We start from the raw sequence: 24,093 nt of genomic DNA on the forward strand, positions 1-24,093 counted from the left end.
TCACCCAAACTGACGCCCTGACAGCCCAGATTGTTCTGTAGCCATGATAAATGCCCCATAAACAGACGCTCCAAGCCTGTTAAATGTGCTAACTCTGGATCCACACAGGGCCCGAAGGGGGCTCGGGGTGGGGGGGGCGTAGATAGGCAATCATAGAGTGGGCCGTTGTACTCTTTGCTCTCATTTCCACATTAAAGCTAGCAGGGTGATAGGATAAGACTGGGGATTCCAGCCAAAGTAGAACAAATGATCCTTTCATGCTTGCTCCCCTAATGTGGTAAAAAATGTATTCGCAGTTTTGTTAAACAGTCCTGTGTTATGATAATCCTGCATGGCACGATGTGTAAAATCACTCATTACTTACATTCATAATGGGTTAATTAGCTGGTTGAAGAACAATAGACAGCTCCCTGCAGTTCATCTCCTCAGTCTTCCTGAGAAGAAGAAGTATCTGAAGACTCTGCTGCCTCATCACTATGCACTTATCACCTGTTTGAGTGTCTTTGTCTCCGTCTACACACCCCCCATCTTAGCCTATCTGAGTCAGCACTGCCTGTGTAAATCACACGCACTGGCCCTGGGGACACAGTGAGCATCCCGAAAAGGTTTGTGTTGCTTTCCAATCTCACTCTGGCTTTCTACTGCCTTCAATAGGAGACCTTTTGGATGGCTGACTGACAGAGTCTGGGAGACAGAGCTGAAAAACAAGCAGATAAATCAGCCTCTGCCTGCCCAGTGCTCCTCCAAGTGCCCATCAGTCAGCTTAATGGGCAGCACCCGCCACAAATTTAAGAAAAGACGGGGGGGGGGGGGGGGGTATTGTGTGTTTGTGAACTGGCAGAAATGGAAAAATACAAGCAGAAAATAGAGCATTGATATTGGACGATTCTGCAAAACACTGGACAGCATCCCATGTCAGCATTTTACTGTATGGTTAAACACAAAGTTAGAGCCTGACTGATGTGGGAATTTTTAGACAGATTTAAGAGGTGAAAAACCACCGACTGCTGATATGGCAGCAGATATAATGAACGTCTGAGCTGAAGTGACAATAGACCTTTTCTCTGTGAATCGTGCATCGATTCTGAAAAATGTGGAGTTCATTTGAACTGATCGTATATTGTAGGTATGAAATGTTGATCTAAAATTTAACTGCCAACTATAGCTGTAAAGCTGTCTCTCTCACGTGGAGTGTGGTGGAAAAGTAGCAGGAAATGCCTGCAAATTGTTCTCAGGGACAGTACTTGGGTCAGTGTACTTAGTTACATTCCACCACTACTTTTTCCCACTCGTTCTCCATCAAGCTGGCTGTGACATTCATGCAGCAGCTTTGTACCAGTTCAAAACCGTCATTTCAATGAAGCTAACTTCAATCTGAGAAGCTTTTTTCTTGCTCATCAATACATGTCATCTTTAGCAATATTTCACTGTTAACATTTAGCATTAATGAGTATGATAAGCTTGTTGTCATAAACAGTGTGTGTGGGGGGGGGGGGGGGGGGCATTGTTTATTTACTTTCCAGCATCACCTCTCACAAATTAGGTAACCAACGTAGCGTGAAATTAACACTGACTGGACCCAAAACACCACCGCACTGTCCTCTGCTGTGCTACAGGATGATGCTCTGATGCTTGTTGCTCAACTTTCAATCTGCTAGGTAACTACTGTACTGACAAACTCATGAGCATGTTATTTATATATGTTCCAGCATCGGGTCTCACCACCTAGCTTTTTGGTGACAATACAGCACTGAGTAAACATTCAGCACTTGCCTATGAACCAGTCTATGTGCTCTACACACATTCTTATCTTCACTGTTAAACAACCACCGTGATCCGACTTGTGATGGAAATGTTCACAAGGGAGTTTGTGGATTGAAGGTTTATTTACATTACCTAAGGTCACGTTTGCTGATCTTCTTCCTCACTGGCTCTCAGTCTGAAGTGAGAACGACAGGTGACCAAACGACATGCACTGTTAACCGTGAATAAAATTACACATTTCTCTGGGTTGGAACATTGTTGGAATCTAAATACACAACAAAATATAGAACAAAGTCGTTATTCACGCGGAAATGTTTCACACTATATCTTACAGGTCAGAAAAATATTGTGGCCGAAACAAAATACAGTTAAATTGTGAACAGGGTTAAAAAGAAAATATGTTAACCTAAAAAAAAAAAAAAAAAAAAAAAGAACAGTTTAAGATTCTTTGCAGCAAACTAGTCTCCTGGATGAGTGTCAAACTCGCTACATACCCAACACCATCCGAAAGAAAAGCCTTAGCTTCTGTGGAACATATATATTTTGTCAAGTGACATCATTTGAGGAAGTCTGTCAGATTATCAGATTTGGCAGAGCTCCATTGTGGAGTCACAAAAGGCTTAATACAAAGGGAAAACAGACTTTGATGAGTATAAATGGTGGAGTTCTCTTTAATCAATTAAGCAAATGAAAAATCTGAAAAATCTAACCTAACCTTACTTGTTTCTCTGTGTTCTTGTTAATAATCGACAGTCAAAAACCGAGAGACTCCTCATTTAGAACAAAAAGCACAAAATCCTTCCATTTAGGAAACTGAAACCAGCAAATGTTTGATATTTTTACTTGAAAAATTATGTATAAAACTAATCAATAATTATAATGTTTACCAACTAATTCTCTCCCAATCCATTGATCAACTTGTCATTGCAGCAATACAGGTTGTTAGTCTACGGTATCACACGGCTCAAAATATATTATTATCTGAGGATATCTATAATAAAACATACGGTATGTTTGCAGCTGATGGACGAGCTTGCCGTCCCCAGGGCTCTGTGGCAGCCTGGACTGATGTCATCCCACACTAAGTTAAGCTTTAGAAAGGCTTACCACCATATCCCACAGGCCCTATCACTGCTGTGCAGATAACTGCAGAGGAGTGTGGAGCTGATATATGCTCTCAGATGTGACATATCACCAGTTACAGGTGCAGTTAAACGCTTCTCTTTTCTTCCAGCGATGCATGTATTCATTCCCATCCTCTCCCTCAGGTCAGTGGTTCTAATCATCATCACCACAACAGGACTTCAGTGTTAGGTGGGTCAGGGCTGTTTGGCAGCACCATTTATCAAACTAGCAGCACTCATAGCAACTGGGCACCTGATGAAAGCTTAAAGACATATTATTCCATGAGGCGTCCCGTGTGTGTGTGTTGAAAAGCCACTGCCTGCGACTGCTCCAAATGTGCATCTGTGTGTGTATGCAGGGAAGGCTCACAAATGTGACGGTGTGAGCCGCTTCAGAAGCGCCGTCTTATTAAATTATCTCTCCGCCTTTTACAGCGAGGGCCCCCCCACCCTTCTCTTTCCATCTCCCTCCTAGGCTAAACATTTGTCTTTCCATTCATGGGTGAATTTGTATTCCATTGAGATGGGTTCCTAGTGGCAGACTGATGGTGGGAGAGGGTGGGGAATGGGTGCAAAGTCCGCAATCAGGTTAGCTGTTTTCCATCTCACTGCTTGGTTACAGCACTCAACACACAATACTGAAAATCAAAGCCTGTCCACAGTTGCTCAAACATTGCTTCTACAGTAGTCAATACAGTTCACTACAAGTGCTTGTTGGTGCTTTGATACTGATTGTCCAATTACCTAAAAATACTCATCATTAGCATAACATTTGTTGCTAATTCAATATAAATTCATCTATATCTATATCTATATCTATATCTATATATATATATATATAGAGAGAGAGAGAGATATAGATATAGATATAGATATATCTTGACATATTCTACTGCTGCTGCCATGTTACTTTTTAGTTTACGTCTTCCAAAATTAGTCTGGCTTTAAGTGTGCAGCTATTACCTTTATCTAACATGCAGTCAAGTTTACTTACAGTAAACTACAACTGTTTGCTGTTAGAAGAACTCAATTTCCCCCACGGGGATCACTAAAAATTTCACCCTGTTTAATCTTATCTTGAAAGTGTCAGGGCGCTTCCTGTTTGATGCAGACCTCATGCTCTCCTTTAGCACACTATCATAACCTGCTATGACAGTGCCAACCCCTCAGAGAGCTACGTCTGATTGGCCAGGTGACTGTTTATTTAGCAACACTCCATTAAGTTGACACAGCGACTCCTATCACGAGGTGCACCACTTTGGCTTTAATCAAATTGACAGCTGAGGAGCTGTAATCAATGGGGCTATTTACATAATGCCAGGCTGCAAAAAAAGAAAAAAAAAAACAAACAAATGACACCACCTGTTCTGGCATTATAACCACTGTGGAGGCGAGTGGTAATTTCCACCAATGGGGTTACTCTGATATAGACGTTTGAGATCTAAAGAGACTTCCCAATTAAATAAAGGTTCCATACTGAGATATATGATACATTTATGAAACAGAATCTAAATGTCGCCAGTTTATATCAAGGAATCCAATGAAACCTTAAGAAGACATATCAACAATCATTTACTAAATTTTTGGTGGCAGTTTCACACTATTCCATAATTTGAGAGCTTGTGGCAGTAATGTGCCAAGAAACAAGGAAAAAAAGTCAAATACTACAGGCTGGTAAATGCAAATAAAAGGCAGAACAAGTCTCAATATATGGAGAAAAAAAAGCTGTTTTATCGAGAAAGTAATGCGCTTAAAATGTTTGTTGGGCCTTAATGAATTCCACCAAAAGGCAATTATCCAATGCCTTTTGGTGAGAAAGACAAAGCATATATATAGCTTCTTCTTCTTTTTTTTTTTTAAGCAAATATGATATATAATAAACTCCCATGTGCCTTTAATTATAGTACTTGTAAAATGTGTTGGCCACCTGTGTTGGTCTCTCCCAACAATGAGGGGGCAGAATATAACCAGAGTAACTGCTACCAGCTGCTCACTTTGGCTGTCTTTGGCTGTAGCTACTAGCTGCCATTTGCTAGTTAGCTCATTAACTAAACAGCTATTGTCTCTAAGCTATCTCTTGGTAACACATACAAACGTCTATGACACTAACATCAAAGCTGTTATTTCATCTCAGTCTATCGATATGGTTAGTTCACTTCTTTGAATGTTTTAAAATGAAATTCCGGCCGTATCGTTGCACCTCTAAACAATAAGGACTTTAAGCAGCCATGGTTGAAGGGATGGCTGCAGCATTTGAGAAAAAAAGATTGTTTCGCAACACTAGAAAAATCTACCATGGGAGAAAGCCTGGTTTGCCGTACTCAGGAGTACGTCACGAAATGTAGGAGAGTAGTTCTCGGCAAACACTATCTCCTTAAAGTCCCTAATGTATTGTCAAGTTGATACTCCATTATTGAGGAAATTATTAACAATATGGTTGGCTTGGAGCAGTGTAAAACATTTCCTGTGGAAAAACAAGGGCTGATCTCAACCTAATTTATTGTGTTCCATCCAGTAACACCTCGTCAGACTTCTTCCATCCAAGTTCCTCAATTTTGAGGATGACGAGTACCCTTTATAGTTTTTTGGGAGTGCAATACAATTTTGTCACAGATAATTAACCCAGTCAGCCAGTAACCTTCTGAAAAAACAATAGTTGGGAATCTCCAAGGCTGCTGTGCTGACATTTAGACTGTTTGTAAAGCTGTCTACCCTTTTCAACAGCGCTGCCAAATCCACAGTCAACATATACAGTTTAGTCAAGTCTTTCTACAGTCTTTCTTCCCGACAGAATTTTGCCGCTGGAGCAGAAAATTAAATGACCATGAAAAGAAACAGAAACTCTGGAGCAATCTTTTGGAATTGGTACTTACACTCAGACATAGCAATCCAAAGTTATATTAATGCAAACTGCCAGAGTTTTAGGCCCAAAGACTCTTATTTACAATGTTGTTCCTGGTCTTGAAAACCTTTCAATAAAGTGATTAAGCTGCAAATGTGCCTAATATATTGCAGTCACAGTTGATGACCTTAATATTAATTTCATTCCAAAAAAAGGCTTTTTGAAGGATTGTTACCTCTGTGAAATCAAGCCAACACAGGAAGAAAACAATGTTCAAGAAGTCTACATATTCATGGAAGAAACACTATAAGAGATATGCTCTCTAGACATTGTAATGAAAAGAGAGAGAAAGGAAAAAGCAGACCACTCATCTATGTTTGTGTTTATGAGAAAATGTGTGTGCATTTTCTTTTTTGTTGATTCAAACAAGCTTACCAAATTAACATAAACGTAATCCGCTTTAAATTCTAGCCTACTCTGTGAATTACAGCCGTCCTCTGAACTCAAGAATGGAATTCAGCAGAAACGAAAAGGATGTGTCCGCTAATTAAACAAAAACATACTTGCATTATTCATTTGTAATTATGTAGTGAATTTCATCATACATAATCTTACATTATTGCAGCGGGGTCTGACTCTGCCCAGAGGTAGAATCATTTACTAATGGCCTCTGTTTGCTCCCCATTCAATAATAATAATGAGCTTGTAAACAAACATGATGCCATGAAACAGATTCTGGCAGTTTCCATGTTCTCCATTTACTGGAACCTGTATGATCAAATATTTATGGATTTCTGTGGTAGCAAATAATAAATAGGCATCAAGTTTCTCAGGACGACATCTGGCTGAACTCAGATGATGAGGTCTCACAATGTTGAGGTTTAGCTCAAGTTGTTACTTTATATCAATATATTGCTCATTCAGTATTTTCAATAAAAGTGTATGCAAGACGTGTGTGAAAACACTGATTCCTCCATTTCTCAGATTATATATTTTTGTTTTGTTAGTCCATTTGAACAAAGTATGCTGTAGGATTTAGGGAGGTCTATTTACAGAAATTGAATATCATAATCATATTTACATCTTCATTGTATTCATGTATTATTACATGAATCTAAAAACTGCTGTGTTTCTGTTAATTTAGAATGAGTCTTCTTTATATGTGACCATGGATGATTATTTTGTACCAGTGTTTTCCACCATCTGGCCATCCAGATGAGGTGGGATGACATGTGACAGCTGTTCCCGTCCCGGCATGAACTACGCTTGGATTACTCCAGTTACATGTATGCTTCTTCGGCCACAAGTGAGGGAGGGTGCCCCGTGCTCAAGTACTCTGAGCCAGAGAAGAAGTGGAAGCAATTACAATTTTCTTTAAATGAGTACGTTGGAGAAAAGCAGGAGAGCAGAGAGAAAGCTACAGAATGATGGTACTCAAGACATTTACTGTACACTCGGCAGCTGGATGTTAACTGTGGAGTGGCACTGAAGCACTCCTTGGATTAACTGAGGAACCATCAACACAGCCAATCACACGTGTGGACTTGTGCCATATTCAAACCAGGAGTAACGCACTCATACAAAAGCATACCCAACAACATGTACGTGTGTGCTGCTAGTGGAGGAGACTTTCACACCATGTGTTATCTCGAACACACTCACACAGTAAGGCAATGTGGAGCTCCTTTAATAATTTATCTTGGCAGAGTTCTGTGTGCATGTTCATGCCACGCTGCCTAGTTTACAGGTGAGCAGTCGAGGCATGCAGACACTGCTCTACTGCTCAAAATATTGTGACAGAAATACAATACTCTTTCCACCCTTGGAAAAATGTCACAAGGCTACAATGGGTGGCACTGGGGCGTAATGACCCCCTGACTGACTTCGGCTCCAGAAGAGCAGTTAAATTTTTTAATTCATCAAAGATATTATTAGGTCTAAAACACAATGGGACAAATCTCAAGCAGCATTTTCACATCTGCAGTGCAATAATCTACAAAAAATTCCACTTTTATTTGTTAGACAAGAAAACAGTATTTGTGTGAAAGATCCCTTTTTGCAACCACTATCAAGTCCAATAATGGAGAAAGGTAAAAAGTGGCATAATATAAATTCATCATCACAGCGGTGTTGTCTTCCTACAATAAGCCAGACTGAATGTAAGATGTCCCAAGAAGTGAACAATTTTCTACTATTACCCTTTACTTTCTATGTAACGTCACTTTGGCGAACAAGATCTCATGAAGAATGCCCCGTCTGAGACCTTATACTGTACATAGACTCACTGGGCATCCAGAAGACTGACATGTTTGCCAGAAGAGGATCAAGCATTTTTTACTGTAAATTTGAGTGACCTGTCAGAAAGGTCTAATCGCAATTCTGTTGTCAGGCATTTCATAAAATAATCTTAAACACGTGTCAAAACAAACAAAAAATAGAATTATTACTTGTCTGTAATGATTCAATGCAGCTCTTACATGACTATACTGTGGCTACTGCAGTAATGCTGGTACATGACACAGTGCTTGACTACATAATTTGAAATGTGTTGGATGGTTAAGTTTTGTCTCTAGTTCTCAATCCTTTATTCAGACTATTGCTATGACCAATGTCTAATATGTAAAACTTGAATGATGTTAAGGTCACCATCCACAAAAGGTACCTTAATCCAACTCCCTGCGCTGCTGTCACTGTCAGAGGGCAGCAGTACACACCGAGCTGCCACCGCAGTATTGGTGGCAACACCAGATGGCAGAACACACAAATGCATCACTGGATTTGTATATAGTAGGCAAATAAAGTAGGTGTGACAGTGTCTTTGATTTCTCAATGCTTCATTACTGATGAGACTAAAATGGAACAATCGTTGCAACCTATTAAGTAGTGTGTTCTGGGCAAAAAATGGGAGTTTATTTTTTACTTAGGAGTTGAGATTTTAATTGAAGACCATTTGACATAGCATATACTGCCTCATGGAGGAGTGTAAAGTTATTAACAAATTAAAAAAAAAGTTGTCATGATGAGATCTGCAAAAGACTGAACCAGCTTCTCCTTTCTATTAAGCTAGCTGAAATCCTCTGATACAATGGCAAGAGGCTGAATGATTAACAGTTTCAAAGAAAAAGAACTAGGATTATGAGCAGTGGTGAGTTTTAAAACAGTTGTCAGTCCTTAACATGGCAAGTGGAACAGACTACAACAGAACAAAGAGCACACACACACTACAGCAATTAAATACGTCAGATACGTTTTTAACAAGCAAGTTATATTCATCTACAGTATATGTCTAAGTGTGAGGCTCACAGAGACCTAACAGTATTAAAAGCATCCATTTGGACTAACGATTTTAGACATTGGGGAAATGCTTGAACTATACCCATAATTGAGCCTGTGATAGTCTTTGCAACCCTGATAAAGGCATCCTAATGGGCTCCGGCAAATTATCTGGCTCATAATCAGCAAGGCTTGCAACGAGCTGGGCTGGAACAACAAGACTACCCACAGAAATGGAGACATGAGAAGAAAAATAACACAACTTGCAATTGTCTGCACTTTTGTCTGAGATTATGCACAAAGTGTGGAATATCAGATGAAAGAAAGGTGCATCTCCATCATCTTCATAAAAGCTTTTAACTCTTGGGAATGTTTCCTCACAGAACGGAGTGCATGTCAAATGGCAAAAATATCTGAAGAAGAGCGAATCCAGTGAAGTATCTGCCTTGATCCCCCCCCTCCCCTCCCCACCCCACCCGCATTTCTGTCTCAATAGGTTCTTACATTTCCATGCTTGATCTGCCGTCGCTTCATTTTGCAGATTGCTTTCTCTTTGCAAAAGCAGGACAGCCCCAGCTGACTAATCAAAATGCTGGCAGTGCCCAAAGAGAGACTGGGATCCTCAGAAAACAAACATCCGCAGTAAATCAAAAGTGATTTCAGAGGATGATCACAGATGGTGTGAACGAAGAGTGCTCCTACAAATTCTGTGCGTCCCCGGTGATTCACATGTTTCCCAAGCTGCTGTCTATACTCCAAAATAGCCTGTAGCCCATTAAGAATGCAAATAAAAAACATGGCTTGAGACCAGTTCTTGAGGTAAATGCACTAACTGACAGGTAAAGAGATAGCTATGGAACCACATGGATAACTGTGACTGGCAGACAAATGTAAGCATAGAAAACAGGAGGTCTAAGGACAATCATATGAAAGTCTAAAGACACAAAATACTCTAAACTTTCTTTCCTGTTTCATTTTCTTCATACTGGCCAGATAAAAGTTCACAAACTTTCAATCATCATTTCACACACACACACACACATAAGACACTCACCCCACTGCAAGGGAGCAAGCTGTAGGTGCTCCAGGACCAGCTGATTGAGGACTCCTTCCACACTGGCCTCTCCACGTCGTTGCAGGGAAGGGTGGGTAGGGTTAAAGACAACAACAAGGAGAGATTTGGCACATTCAAAGTATAAATTAACATTGGCTGACAACTTTCGCCCACATGTAAATATCTCATAATTACTTGATGGTTTGAAAATGTTGTAAATCATGGTTGCTGAGGATGCATTGCCTCAGTTATCCCCTGACTTCTCCTCTAACATCACCAGCAGATCAAAGTTTTCCCTTGTTTTGTAAAATATCTCAACATCTACTTAAAATACTTTTCAACATGTTGTACAAGCATTCATTGCACCCACACGACAAATCCTGATTACACTGGTGATCCTTTGACTTTTAAGCACCACTGTAAGGTTCACATTTTTACATGCAGTATTTAGCATTTAGCTCTAAGTGTTATCTTCATGGTGCTGCTAGACTGGATTTAGACTGCTGTTCCTCACAGATTCCCGACAGCAATAAGTTACAATAACCCAGTTGACAGATGATGAACTTAGGAACTGTCATAGCAACAGCAGCTAATGCTGTTAGCTCGTTTGTTCAGCGTTGTTACTGCAACTTGTTTTGCCTATGAGAAAAATACATTCAGCAGCATTGGACAAGAAAGTGCGGGTTTTGTATCAAAAGCAGCAAACTGTGATGAGATATCTGCCAACAGCATCTTTCAGCTACTCAGCCGGACCAGCCAGACTGCCCCAGGAAGGAGGGAAGTTGGTTTGGATAAGAGTCACGCTAATCCACCGTGGATTAAAGGGTGCTCCTGGCTAATGTCTGGTCGCAGGAAAATGAAATGGCCAAATAGGACCAAGGCTGTTTAAGCAATGAGAGTGATAAGACTGATGTGTCCACCTCTTCACAGATACCTGTTGCACTTGACAGGGGGACTGTGGTCGGTGTCGACAGAACACAGGACCAGGAGGCATGGACTCTACATCTTACATTATTGATGCTTGGTGCTTAAACACAGTCAGAGTTGATGGGCAGTGTTAACCTGATGTTCAACTTGCCGTAGATGTTACCTATGTTATCATCAACGTTTTGTTGCTGCCGTTTACATTTACCCAGATTAAATTTTCATTTAATTGTGCAACTCTGTGCTGCAAAAAGACGAAGAAATTGACCTCAAACATTGAAGAAAATGTTCCAGGTTATAAATAAAGAATAACTATCTGATTGTTGACCTGTTTCTGAGGCACAGAAACCTGTATATTTCATGCATCTATCTCAGTTGAAGTTCTAGTCAAAAATGGCACCAAAGTAGGGTAACAGAAGGGTACAAGGTATAAATTAATTGTGGTTGAAGAATATCTGTTTTGAAAAATTCAGGATCAGAGCCTGTAAAGTCAGTTGTACAGCTACAATTAATAATACAGTACTTTGTGACAACTGATACTGCTTTGCTTTCTGGGCCTATTCTCCTGGCTCTTCGGATCCTTTTGACATGACTTTAACCCCTTTAAGTGCTTAACGCGTGCTGACAGTCAAACACCTTTAAGTGCAAACCTACATCCTTTGAGACTTGAAGCACTGGCAAGTTTTTTTTTCAGCAGATCCTCAATGGATACATTTCGCAACAGATACAATATTAATGTGACAATCATATCATCTTGTGTACTCTTTGCTTATAACAGTGACTTAGTTTTAAAGAAAAAATGATGAGCTGAATCCAGAAACATTGTTAAAAAAAAATACCTTGAATTTTATCTGAATGATGAGATTTATAAAAATGAGCACTGTACAAAAAATATTTTTCTTACAGGCAAGTAATTAAATCTAGTTACATCACAGATACAGATGCTTACCTCTTACTTTTAGCTGCTTATGTAGTGTAAACTAGATATGGGGATCCATGCTCCTCATATAACACAGATATCAGAAACAGCAAAGGTAAAGAAGGAATACGACTAAATCAGTCTTTAAGGCTTTAGTAGTAGATGAGCAATATTAGCCACAAAAAGGAGGCCTCACTATGAAATATAACGAAAAATGTCACAAAAATGTGTAAGACGAGTTTGTTGCTAAGAATTCAAACTGGCACAAAATATGGCATATATTTTCACAGTTTACAGCTGTGTAATGTGCAAATGGTGGCAACGAAACTATCTACAAATTAAATGTTATTTATCTAATGCATTCACTCAGATGTCAAAGGTTCACTGAGAGCATGTTTTCTGCAACCCAACTCTAATGGTAACATTAAACTGATCACAGGGTGGACTATCAATGTTTTCAATGCAGCATCAAAGCAAATAAGGCTGTCAGAGAGCAATTACCCAGATAATATGTGATGATAAGCTCACCGCTGATCATTTACACAGCTGACATTTGGAATAATGGGTGAGATGAGCATGGCCTAGAGAACCAAACCTGTGTCTATTAACCTTTGAGAGAGAGTACAGTATGCATGCGGAGGGCGAGGAAGAGAGAGAGAAGGCATCTACAAACAAAACATACTGTGCTGAGAAGTGCTTCTATTGTGCCTGCTGGGTCATTTCCAAAGTGTGACTCATAATGAATAACATGACACAACATGCACCTGCTTCTTATTTCAATGAACAATGGCAGTGCTGTGGCTTTGACCATTTGTCAGATGAACACATAGAATTCTACTTCAAGGATTCAGCAGAACTTTTGGGTAACGGGAGCACACACCGTGTACAGTGTGTCTTTCTCAGTAAAGCTGGATGTTACTGTGGCATAATGACCAGCAGCCTTTTTTTTGCTGCAATCCTCATGTGGACGCTCAGAGAAGTCCGCTTTGAAAAGGACATGTTACATAATCTGGGGTTGTTCATTGTATCTACTGACCCCACTGTACAAAGGTGAGCCACTGTTTCATTGTAGAGTAGCCCTGAAAATACTGAATGATCCCAAAAGTAAAGGACACACACAGTAGGCTACATTTCACCTCACAGCACTGTTACAACAGTGAATCCAGACCGCACACTTTAATTGGTTCAATAGGCACTGTTGCTCCTCTACCAATACCAGTATCATAAATGCCTAAAGCGTTGGAGTCGGTATTGGCAATAGTCTATGCATTGACCCAATATCCAAATTATTCATTTATTGGCAATGGGACCTTTTAGTTCCTAGAAGAACACATTACACCTGTAGGCAACCCAGCGTATGTTTTACTGCACAAATAGCAAATGTCAAAAAAGAGAGTCTAACGTGGGTATAGAGGCTCTGGGTCTTATGTATTTCCTTTTACAACTGTACTGTAACTGAAAGTTTATGGATCCATATAAGGAGACAACCTAAAATACCTTCAGGTGAAACAAATATGCAGATAAAAGGCCAAAAGGTCGTATTATACCAATTTGGTAACTACGAACATCAAGCTTAAGAGTACAATATACTGCATGTGCAGCTATATTTGAAACAAGAGGTCAAAATGGCGCATGATTAAAAGGCTTCTTCCATCGATTCATCCATCCATGTTCTGGCACGTATCCAGGTATGGGTCAGTGGCAGAAAGCTAAGTGAGGAAGCCATAATGCCTAATGCCCTTTCACAACAGCCATGTCTGCAAGCCCTTAGTGAACACATATGGATACATTACAACATGGGTCGGGTAATGGGTCATGTGAACAACACACTCTACATTTAATGGTAAGAACTGCTGGATTAATTGTATGAAACGGGTCTTTATTCCAACATTAAGCACTCTAGTAAGGTGTGCAATCTACTTTCAGCCGCATGATATCATATATGGCTGTGGCCACTAAGAAGGCTCGACACAACATGAAACTTTGCTCGAAGTATCACCGGGGTCTCTACACATAGCTCAACTGAACCACATACACTCTACCCAGACGTGTCGATAGAAACTACGCCAATGTGTGGATGATCAACATGCTTGTCCGATTGCTAAAATTACTGGCACGTTTTTGGCACTTTTTGTTTGTTTGATACCCGGAAAATCTTTATCTCGGCACAAGAGAATCGCAGAGTCATTGCTTACTTTAGTTAAAAACTTCAGAGAAACATTCATTCCTCCAAAGTGTTTCTCGGACAACTGGCATATCGCAGCTTTGGGCTGACAGAACAGTGTAAATTATTATCATTTATTAATTTCTTGTTCTATTTCTTGGTGATTGATGGTACCTATTTGGTGCTTGCTCTTAAGCTGTATTAGCAACTTGTCGGTCAACTGGCTTGCAGTGGGACACATAAAATTGGGTTCCAGGCCCTGGGAGTCTTAACAGTCAGGTTTAGATCGAGTAATGGTACAAATAGGCATGCCTAAGGTGTACAGCTGAGCACGATCTTGAAAGTGGTCTGTACATTTATAGCAGCCTCTAAACTGCACTGGTGTCCAATGAAGTCAATCTATAGTTGTAACGTGCTGTCACTTCTGGTTGGTCACAATATTTTAGACATACGTTAATCTGTATTTACAAGGCTGGCTGAGACAGCTTTAGAGGGAGTCACAATAACCGCTGTGGTAGATATAAATGCTGGCTAAGAAAGCTATTGAGACACAAATTAAATTCAATGCACGGGGGTGATTCATGAACTTGGCAATGACCTCCTCAAGAGGATGACATGCATATATGCACGCATGCAATTCTATTTTATCCTTTGTCTGTACTGTACTGTATATGTATACTGTATACGGTCTTTCCCTATGAGTAATTCACTATAACGGAACACCATCAACAAAACAGGAATAATATTGTGAGGAACTCATAAATTACTAATTAAAGTGACTTACTTTGCTCAGGGCTAAGTGAGTGCTTCAGAGTGTGACATGCACAGTAATCAAATCTTTTCTTTTTCTAGTTTTTCATGCTGTAAAAGGGAAAATCCAGCCTGAAGCAAGAAATACATTATGCTATTCGTATAATTTTAGACAGTTGGGTCACGGTACGTGCCGGGAAATGTCTCACTGTGGAGGAAATCATTGCATCAGGATTTAACATGATAACATCATGCGACAACTTAGGTTTAGACCATTGATGTTGAATTAATAATTGACTTAAGTTATTTGTGAGCTACATCAATGATGCAATGACTTGCCTTAAGAGAATGTGGTACCTGTTTTTCACATAACTTTAGATAAACAGTATATTGTTTTTGGTGCTGTGCATTTCACTTGTTTTTCTTTTTTGTTGTCCCTATTGCTCTGCAGAATCACAGACACTGTTTGACTGTATACTGAGCAGCTACAGGATTTGTCTGTTGATGTTTTCACTATGCTTTTCAGCTTCAAACGAAACTTGTTTAAATTCATGAATTATAATCATAATATACCTTCTAAGTAGGATAAAAATGATAAAACAGGCAGTTCCAGGCTGCTTTTTGCTGCAGTAAAAAGAGTGTTATCAGACGTGCTGCTGGGAATACATTTGTATGTCATTTTCTTTCTTCATTCCTGCCTACACGCTGCCAAATTGCTTGTAGATAAAACAATACACATAATGATGGGAGTGTTTACGCCTTCATAAAAAGAAGAAATATAATGGAAACTTCAGAAGCTCAGAGATTGGATTTATCATTAACTGTGCACCATGTTCACCAACAATCTGACAGGCTGTTCTTAAATCTCTAAATATGTGCACCGCTAACTGCCAGCTGATGAGTTATGGGCTGATACAAGGCGCTATATGCATGATGACTATTAGCTCTCATCACAATGTAATGAAATTCATGAGCTTTACCAGAGGTTTAACTGCAGGAACCTGCCTTAAGTTTTGACCTTCTCATTGCCCAAATATTTTAGAGCCCCAGGGCAAAGTCTGCACTATTGAAAGCCATCACAGTAATCTCTTGAGCCAGCAACACAGTGTACAACATTCGTTAAAAATGGTCAATGCACATTGGTCATGAAACCCTAATAAAGGCTTTTTAAACTTTAGCACAAAAACAAAAGCAGTGTGCTTGGATTTGTTTGTCAATGTGTCTCTCTCGCATCACTTGAGATAAAAGTTAAGTACATTTGTAATGTTGTGAATTGTATGTAGTACAATTGGCTTTCCATTTTTTTTTCTAAAATGTCCAAAAGCAGGAGGGTTTAAGGACATCTAGACAATCTCTCCAGCACGAACAACATACTTGAAATCAAATAAAGTTTTCAGTTACCAGTTTTAAAAGTGAATCGGCATGCACTACAAGTGTAGTTATCCACATGTGTGAAATACATTTCTTTACTATCACCTTTTCTAATTTATACACAGTAATAAATGAGCCTTTCATAATGCAACTTATAATGTTGTAAGGAACACATGCATATAATTGAATTTACTTAAAGCAGCTATAAGGACCCACTGTGCTGTGTGTACGGACCTTGATTGGGCTAGAGTGTGCTTTGAGTGTGATTTGTTTTGAAAGTGAGTAAAAGAAAGAGGCAAGGCATATGTAATACTTGTCTTTTTGAGTACTGATAGCAGGCTCAGTGGTGATGAGGTAACAAATCTATTTGTGACACTGTAAAACTACAAACTGTAAAATGACATTGGAAAAGTAAACTTTGTTTAAATGCAGCACCAACAGACTACAGAACAGCTTCTTTCCTCAGGCCCTGAGATGCCTCAAATTATCCTCAGCACTCAACTATAAAATATAGTTTTAACTGTATAACTTATCCCACTTGGATAAGTTGGAATTCAACCAAGTGACAGTCATTAGGAATGAATATAATAACCACACAGAAATAGTCAACCCTTTCACCGCTGTCACTGTCTTGTTATCTGTACAGCATATAAAGGCATCAGTATTAAATTGACTGTTTCATAAATAGTTTAAAATTCCATGTAGGATGTTTAATCAACACTATGTTGCCAAAGTTTGATCTAGGTTTTTAGCAAAAAAAAATTCAGGGAGTACTAATGTTCTAAAGTGGTTAATGATATTCAAAATGTACGCTGCTGACTTATGCTCCCATCCTTCTGGCATTTTTAATCTTCTCTATGTGTCTTCTTTTCAGTCTCACAACAGTTTGTTGTTTTGTTGCATAAAAAAACACTCAGGTCTCTCATGTCTCAAACTAAGCTGCTGCTTTTAATCTGCCAGTATTTTAATAAGCCTTATATTCACAGTTCTTGTAATTGTAGTGGGTTTGTGATCATGAGTGTGCATCAGGAAGACTATGTTTCAGTTTTATTTAATCCCTCAGTATTGTTTCTCTGACTCCCTTGTTCTTGTACTATTTGACTGTTTGTCAAAGTTTTAACCCCCATTTATTAAGACACCTTACAGTCCCTGCTAACATCCCCATTGAACACAACACTAACCCAGCTTGCATCTGTGTTACAACCTACACATTTTTGATTTCTAACAGCAAGTGTGTTGGTGGTGGCACATTTACATGGCAGGCTAGAAGACAACAATAAACATGGGAACAGATACAAAGAGTCGTCTCCTTGGGGGCAGCATGCAGACAATGATGGTGTCAGAGATTACCTTCGATGGACCACAAAGCTTACCGAAAAACTAGGACCAATGGGAAAATGTTATATCATATTGCTGCTGGTGTGTGAGACAAATACACACCCACACATACACACATTAAGACATCACTTCATAGTGGCAGAGCAGCAAGCACTATGCCATACGCTTTACCATCTGTCAGCGCAGGCGAACAAGTTCCCTGCAGGCCAGAGGGCCTCCAGATGCGGGATCCAGATGTCCTGTAACACTGATCTGACTGATGTCAACAAACAACACATTCAACTAACACACAGTGCTCAAACATTCTGTTTGACCACTTAAACCTATCTGACATGATAATGTGTTTATCAGTTCAGTATAGACCCTCATTTATAAATGTAAACCCTGACCATATTTATCTGTTGTGTTTCTGGCAGTGCTAAGCCCTTCTCTAATGTAACTCTACTGTACATGTAGCCACTGGAAGGATATGATGCTCCAACAGATGCCCAGCTTGCTGTTTATCTGGCAGCCCTGGGCATGCTGTCGCTCCTCCTCCAGCTGTTTGGGGTTAGTGAAGCGAGCGGTCTCCTGGTCCGGCTGAGGCAGACTCTCAAAGTCAAACTTGTCAACTTGGATGGCCATCCTGCAACAGGAAATGGGAAACACTTAACACTTAGGTTTCTGCTTACATCATTTGTAAGACTTTGGGAATGACAGTTACATAACAGGTTGTTTTAGTTTGTCTTATTTATAGTCCAAAACCCAAATATATTAATTTCACAAATTAATTATGAAAGAAAAGAAGCATTAACTAGTTAGAAATTTTTGAATAAGTCACAACAGTATTTATTCTAGCATTTTGTACAGTCTTGACACAATGTTGCATTAGAATCACTTTGCATAGACAACGAATTTAGGAGATCAGGCATTAACCAGGGCCCACGTCTGAAACACGATTGGAGGCTACGGGGGAGTCAGCCCCAGGGTGCAAGTAGCCCAGTGAGAAAATGATCTTCAGTCTATTTAGGCTGCAGATGCTACAGTGCCCTACTATTGCCTCTTAAGGTACAAAGGAGTATTTCAAGACAGGACAGGCCAAGGCTAGCTGGTCAGCATGCTCACTTCAGTAGACATATCTGCATCACAATACATAGACATTTCAGACATGACATCAAAACTGTTATTTCTTAACATTCTGTTGAAGATTTTGGAAAGTTTTAAACAAAATGTATCATATAGTGGTCCTCTAAAACTCAGTAGAATACAGTAGCCTTTGCCCCCCCCCCAACCCCACAGAATATTTTTAAAGAAAACCTTGCTTACATTTCTGGCAACAAACACTGGCTGCTTGTGTGGCTTGGCAAGTGATACATTATTTATCTAGTCTGAACAAACACCTTCAGCTACAAGCTTTCCCCTCTATACTGCAGGTACTTTATTTATTTACAGGGGCTGTGGTGTTTGTTGCCCGAGGTTATGTCATGTGTCACATCCAGAATTAAAAGTCTTGGAGTACCAAACTAAGTGAAGACCTCACCTGTGCTCATAAACTGACCCTCAAGCCCACCTGTAATTACCCATAGAGTATTCTGGCCCTCCAATGAAATACCAGTTGAATATATTCTTTCTCTGACTGTAAAAATATGTACAGTTCAAAACTGAACATGTAGAGTCCAGACAAAGACAAAGACAAAGGAAAAATGAATATTGGACATGCATCCATGAAACGATGAGGTTTTCAAAGACTTTTCTGAGCATAGAGGGCAGAAAAACTAAAAATCACCACACTTGAAGATGAATATTAGAGTTCCATCGCACACTGGAGCACTGGCACATTACAGCCACACTTCACAGGGAAGAAAAAAAAGTCTCAGTCATCTTACTGGTGTCATGATGAGTGATAGGCTTTGCTTCAAGTGTTTAACTGGGAGACAGGCACCATCAGAGTCTTCTCCACACAGTGAGAACAGTACAGAAAAAGGTTTAACCTGCAGTCAATTCTTCCGTACCCCCAGTGCTCCTGTTATTCCCTGCTTAGTGAAATGACACAAAGTGACTTTGAGGTGGGCAGTTAACTGTAAATTACCTGGACATCCATCTCCACAGGAAGCCCACTTGCACTAAGAGGTTCTTAGAAAGATAGTATCTCACATTGAGAGTTTCACTCCTTGTTTTTAAGCCTTGATAAATCAACCATCATGCCCTCCCTACAGGCACCATGCCATCCAATGCATTGATTTCTCAGTGAACATATTTAGGAGCTGTGAACACATGTGCTTATCTCTGTTTCATAGGCACAACAGGTCCATGTATTGTTCAGCAGGATAATCTCTGAATTCCAAGTCAGAGCTTACAACAGCTCTCTAAGGACTCATTTTCTGATGCAACGACGAGAAAATGGACAGAGCACAGTCATACTGACCAGCCAGAACCTTGTTGTGTCTCCTCCAAATAAGCATCATCATTGAGCAGAAAGATTTACGTGGATACGTATCAAATCCTATCGCACTAGCAAATAAGAAATCATCCTACGGTAGTGGGTAATTTGTGGGAAAAGGTTTGAATGGGTGACTATATCTCAGGTGCCTGTTGGTCATCATGTTACTTTAAATAAATGAGCACAATGAGAATCATCACAGGTGATGTGCTGCCTCACCTGTCTGACGAAAATAACCAATAATATTACTTGACAAAAGAAAAAGAATCTGTTGATGAGTCCAGAGACACAAATACATCAAAGTGAGGTGGGGGAGAAACAGCAATGCAATTATCATTTCACAGCCTTTACAACAAAGCAGAAATTAAATAACAATTAAGACTTCAAAACAAAGACTAAAGAGAAAGCTCTTGTTCTCGCTGCCACACACTTAAATACACCCGGCTTTGAAGATTAGTAGCAGTAGGCTTATGTCACTGACTGAAGTCCCATCTTCAGATGGGTGCTGCTTTTCATTTAGTCATCTTCAAAAGCACACATTACACAGCAAGTCTAAAATTACCACGTTGCAACAATGCAAATGGACCCTAAATGGGAAGAAGCTGTCTGGCGGTGCCTGCGACTGGTTTTCTTTGGACTTGTAATTACTTTAGGGCCACATTCAATTTGACACTTCAAATGGGATAAACAATAAGGAAACAAATGCTAATTTAGCATTATAGCAGCAACAACAGTATTTCGTATTCCCTATATAGTTGACTTTTCTCATTTGAATAACATCCTTCATTGGTGAGGTGTGAACTTTCAGTTTGAGTGATCTGTCTGCATTCTCTCAGTCTTTTAAATGTAATTAGAAAAAAGGAGGCTAACAAAGGCTAGGATACAGTGGTATGTACAGTGCTAATAAAAGGCTACCTGTGTTGATTTGTCACTAATAATAACATCTTCTTTGTGGATTTAAACTGTGCTCACTAGATGTCCCATGCCACTTTACTACACTGAGAAATGGACTAGCGTTGGTAGCAATGATATGACTAATTAATTTCACACAACAATGATTTGAAACTTTACAACTAGGTTTAAAAAGATTACTCTAAACTGGATATTTGAGAGCTTCACATTCAAGTGATGATTTTTCATTCACTCAACATTTTCAAATTTGAAGTTTGGTTTTAATAACTTATTTGTGCTACAAAAAAGGGGATGAGATGTCATCACTGACACCAAAGTCCTGCCAATAAGTGTGTCAAATGGGTGTATGGGCGGAACCTCAATACTGCAGACCCACCACTGGATTACTACTGCATAGACTCAGGCTCCAAAAGATGTTACTAGTGCAAGATGGCAGCGCTAGTATCCAGGTTATAACAGTTTTTAACTGTGGGAGGAAGTGGTGATGTGTTGCCCATCTTTAAATTCCTGATTCTTACAATATATTTAACTATTTTAAATACTGGGTTGACAAAGCCTTGACGGCAACAAATGAAATATGCCCAAGGTTTCAAGATAACAGTACTGTGCCAGTATACATGACTGGAAGGAAAGTTTACCACTTTCTGCTACAATGAAACTTGATGGAAGCCTTATTTAAAAACAGCAAAACCATTTCATAAAAGGTCATACAACTAAGTGGTGCACCAGTAAAGCAGTGTAAATATTTATTTATTTATTCATTTATTATTATTATTATTATTTTTTTTTTAAAAGGGATATAAAGTATAAGCAAGTCCATAGCAAGTGTTGTCATTGTAAGTGGAACAAAGACCACATCTAACCCCCTGAGATTTTTACTGAGGCAGGAGAGTGTTAACAGTCTGAGTTTTCCACCACCACTCCCACCATCTTCAATAGATTTGATTGCGGAGTCTTTCAAGGATTAGGCCATATCTGGAGAGTAATCTAGCCTATTACAAGACTTTTAATAACAACCTGTGTCCTGAGCTGAGGCCACCCTGCAACATCTCTAGACCTAATTCCCAATCCATGGCATCTCCCTGCCTCCCCACAGCCCTTCACTGATAATGGCTTGCTTGGCCTTCATTTCCCTGGCCGAGAAAGGTGGCAAGGGTAGATGGGAGATTGGACTGATGGATGGGTGGCTTGGTGGATGGGACGATTTCATCTAAATTTCTATCTGTTCAGATGGGTTAGCTGCAAATCAGTTAGCGTTTAAATAAATCCAGCCAAGACATGCACAGATGAAAGCAAGATCTGCAGGAATAACTCATGTTATTCGTGTCCATGCATACTGATAGAGAGGTCTATTTTCTTGTCAGCATGTGAGTCAACAGGGCTTTTCACTGGTCAGGTGACATTTTTGTCAGGTGTAGACAATGTTTTTATTTTTTTGTTTTCTAGCCTGCATCTATTTGGTACTTTGATGACTCACAATAAGCTTGACTCTCAACAGGAGTACCGGCAGAGCAGGGGTGAGGAACAGAGATCTGTGGTGCTCGGAGCAAGTTGAAAGCACAGAGCATAAGGCACAGTCATCATCCGTGCTATTTTCATGACTCTGCCATGCATGTCTGAAATGATCCTACCAAAATATTTGTGTTGAGTGGATGATATTCTGGTTGAATAACTTTCATATAAAACTGTCAAGGAGTTAAAAATTAGAATAGATAAAAAATAACTGTGTATACATGCCGCAGTGGTTGGAATACTAGTATGTACTTTCATAATCAACCCTGTCTCCCACAAGGTACATATTCATTAGTAAAAGTAATTTTCTTTGTCAAATATGTTTAAGACGAAATACTGCTGCCAAGCTTTATCTGGGTCGAGAAAGTCTTTCACCCCTTAATGCCGTAGAGATAAATTGTTGGCCATGCAAAGCGCAGAACTTTGACAGTGCAAACTAAAGCTCTTGGACTAAAGAAAGCTTGCGGTTTTGGTTAACTTTTAAAAATACATCACTTTCTGTCTGATGCCTCAGATCAGACTATAAACTCTACCTCCACTAAGTGCTTTTTGTTTCCAAACAGAAACAGAATGCTTAAAAAAAGTCAATTTTGCTTCCCAGTTCCTAGAAGCAGACACTGTATAGGGAAAATAAATAAATAAGTACATACATACATACATACATACATACATACATACATAAATATGATCATTTTGTAGAAACAGCTAGTGCAAACATTATGTGCTGTCCCTAAGCAGTCCACTGATAAATGTAATAGAAACGTTTGCTTATTATGTTGTAATGATGCACATAATTCTTAAGGAGAAAAGGCCTCACAGGATATGCAATGATGAGAAGAGGGGATTATTACTTCTTTAGTGGCTCATGGACCAACCACTAATTTGACTTTACCACTAATATCATTTAGATGCCCTACACAAGCCTTTCCCAAGAGACACCTCAAGTCCTTGTGCATAATAATCACAAACAAACCTATTTTGCAATTAATAGAAATATAAAGGCATTCAATATGGGGATCAACTTCTTAATAAAGCCCCTGAACTTCTTTCTTCTGCTTCTGCGTTCACTTCCTATTGTGGGGCCCATAACACACACAATTTAGCAGAAGTTGGGCTATGGGCAATTGAGCATGAAAGAAAACCAGGAGGAGGGCCAGTACAGCCAACACTCGCATGGCTATTTGTTTAATCACTTTGTGTTACGTCATGTTTTAATGCATTATGTGCAATTTACTGATGAACACACAAACAGCTTCATTCATCACTGAAACACATTCAACACACGTGACTACAGGCAAGTTCGAGAGTCAAGCTCACCTGACATGCATGTCCTGGACTGCAGGAGAAAACCAGTGCACATGGGGGGGAACATGCAAACTGTCATTTGATGGATTACAACAAATTACCTTCGTGTTCTAAGATAGCACTGCTTACAACAGAGCCAGTGATGAAAGTGAAAATCCTTTTTGCACAATGTAACACCAACAATAAATTGACAGGTATTTTCTTTTGTGCAGAAAGGCAGAGCTCGCTTTTCACCCAATTTCTCTGCTAAAGAGCATCTAAACGCAAACCAGGACCGTATCACTGAATATCATCTTGTCCAGCGGGTGTGACTTCTCACACCATATTGCTAATTACCACCATCCTGCAGTAAGATGTGGCAGTGAAGCCTTTTTTTAATGGCAGTAATAACGCAAGCTCAGGATGAGCCGGTCACGGTGAAA

General features: G+C 39.6%; 1 protein-coding gene across 3 annotated transcripts in view; it reads right to left on the reverse strand.

Moving 5' to 3' along the window:
• trappc9 (trafficking protein particle complex 9) overlaps nucleotides 1-24,093 on the reverse strand; it is a 207,940-nt gene that overhangs the window by 57,932 nt on the left and 125,915 nt on the right. For 2 of the 3 annotated variants that reach the window (XM_037093057.1, XM_037093056.1), the window contains 2 exons: nucleotides 17,995-18,148; nucleotides 10,058-10,148 (listed from right to left, as the gene is read on the reverse strand). In XM_037093057.1, the coding sequence (XP_036948952.1) occupies nucleotides 10,058-10,148; nucleotides 17,995-18,148 (245 nt within the window). Of the gene's footprint in view, nucleotides 1-9,528; nucleotides 9,769-10,057; nucleotides 10,149-17,994; nucleotides 18,149-24,093 lie in introns of those variants that run through there. The other variant, XM_037093058.1, reaches the window with a different exon arrangement.

The sequence above is a fragment of the Acanthopagrus latus genome, chromosome 3 (genome assembly GCF_904848185.1).
Source record: "Acanthopagrus latus isolate v.2019 chromosome 3, fAcaLat1.1, whole genome shotgun sequence".
NCBI lineage: Eukaryota > Metazoa > Chordata > Actinopteri > Spariformes > Sparidae > Acanthopagrus > Acanthopagrus latus.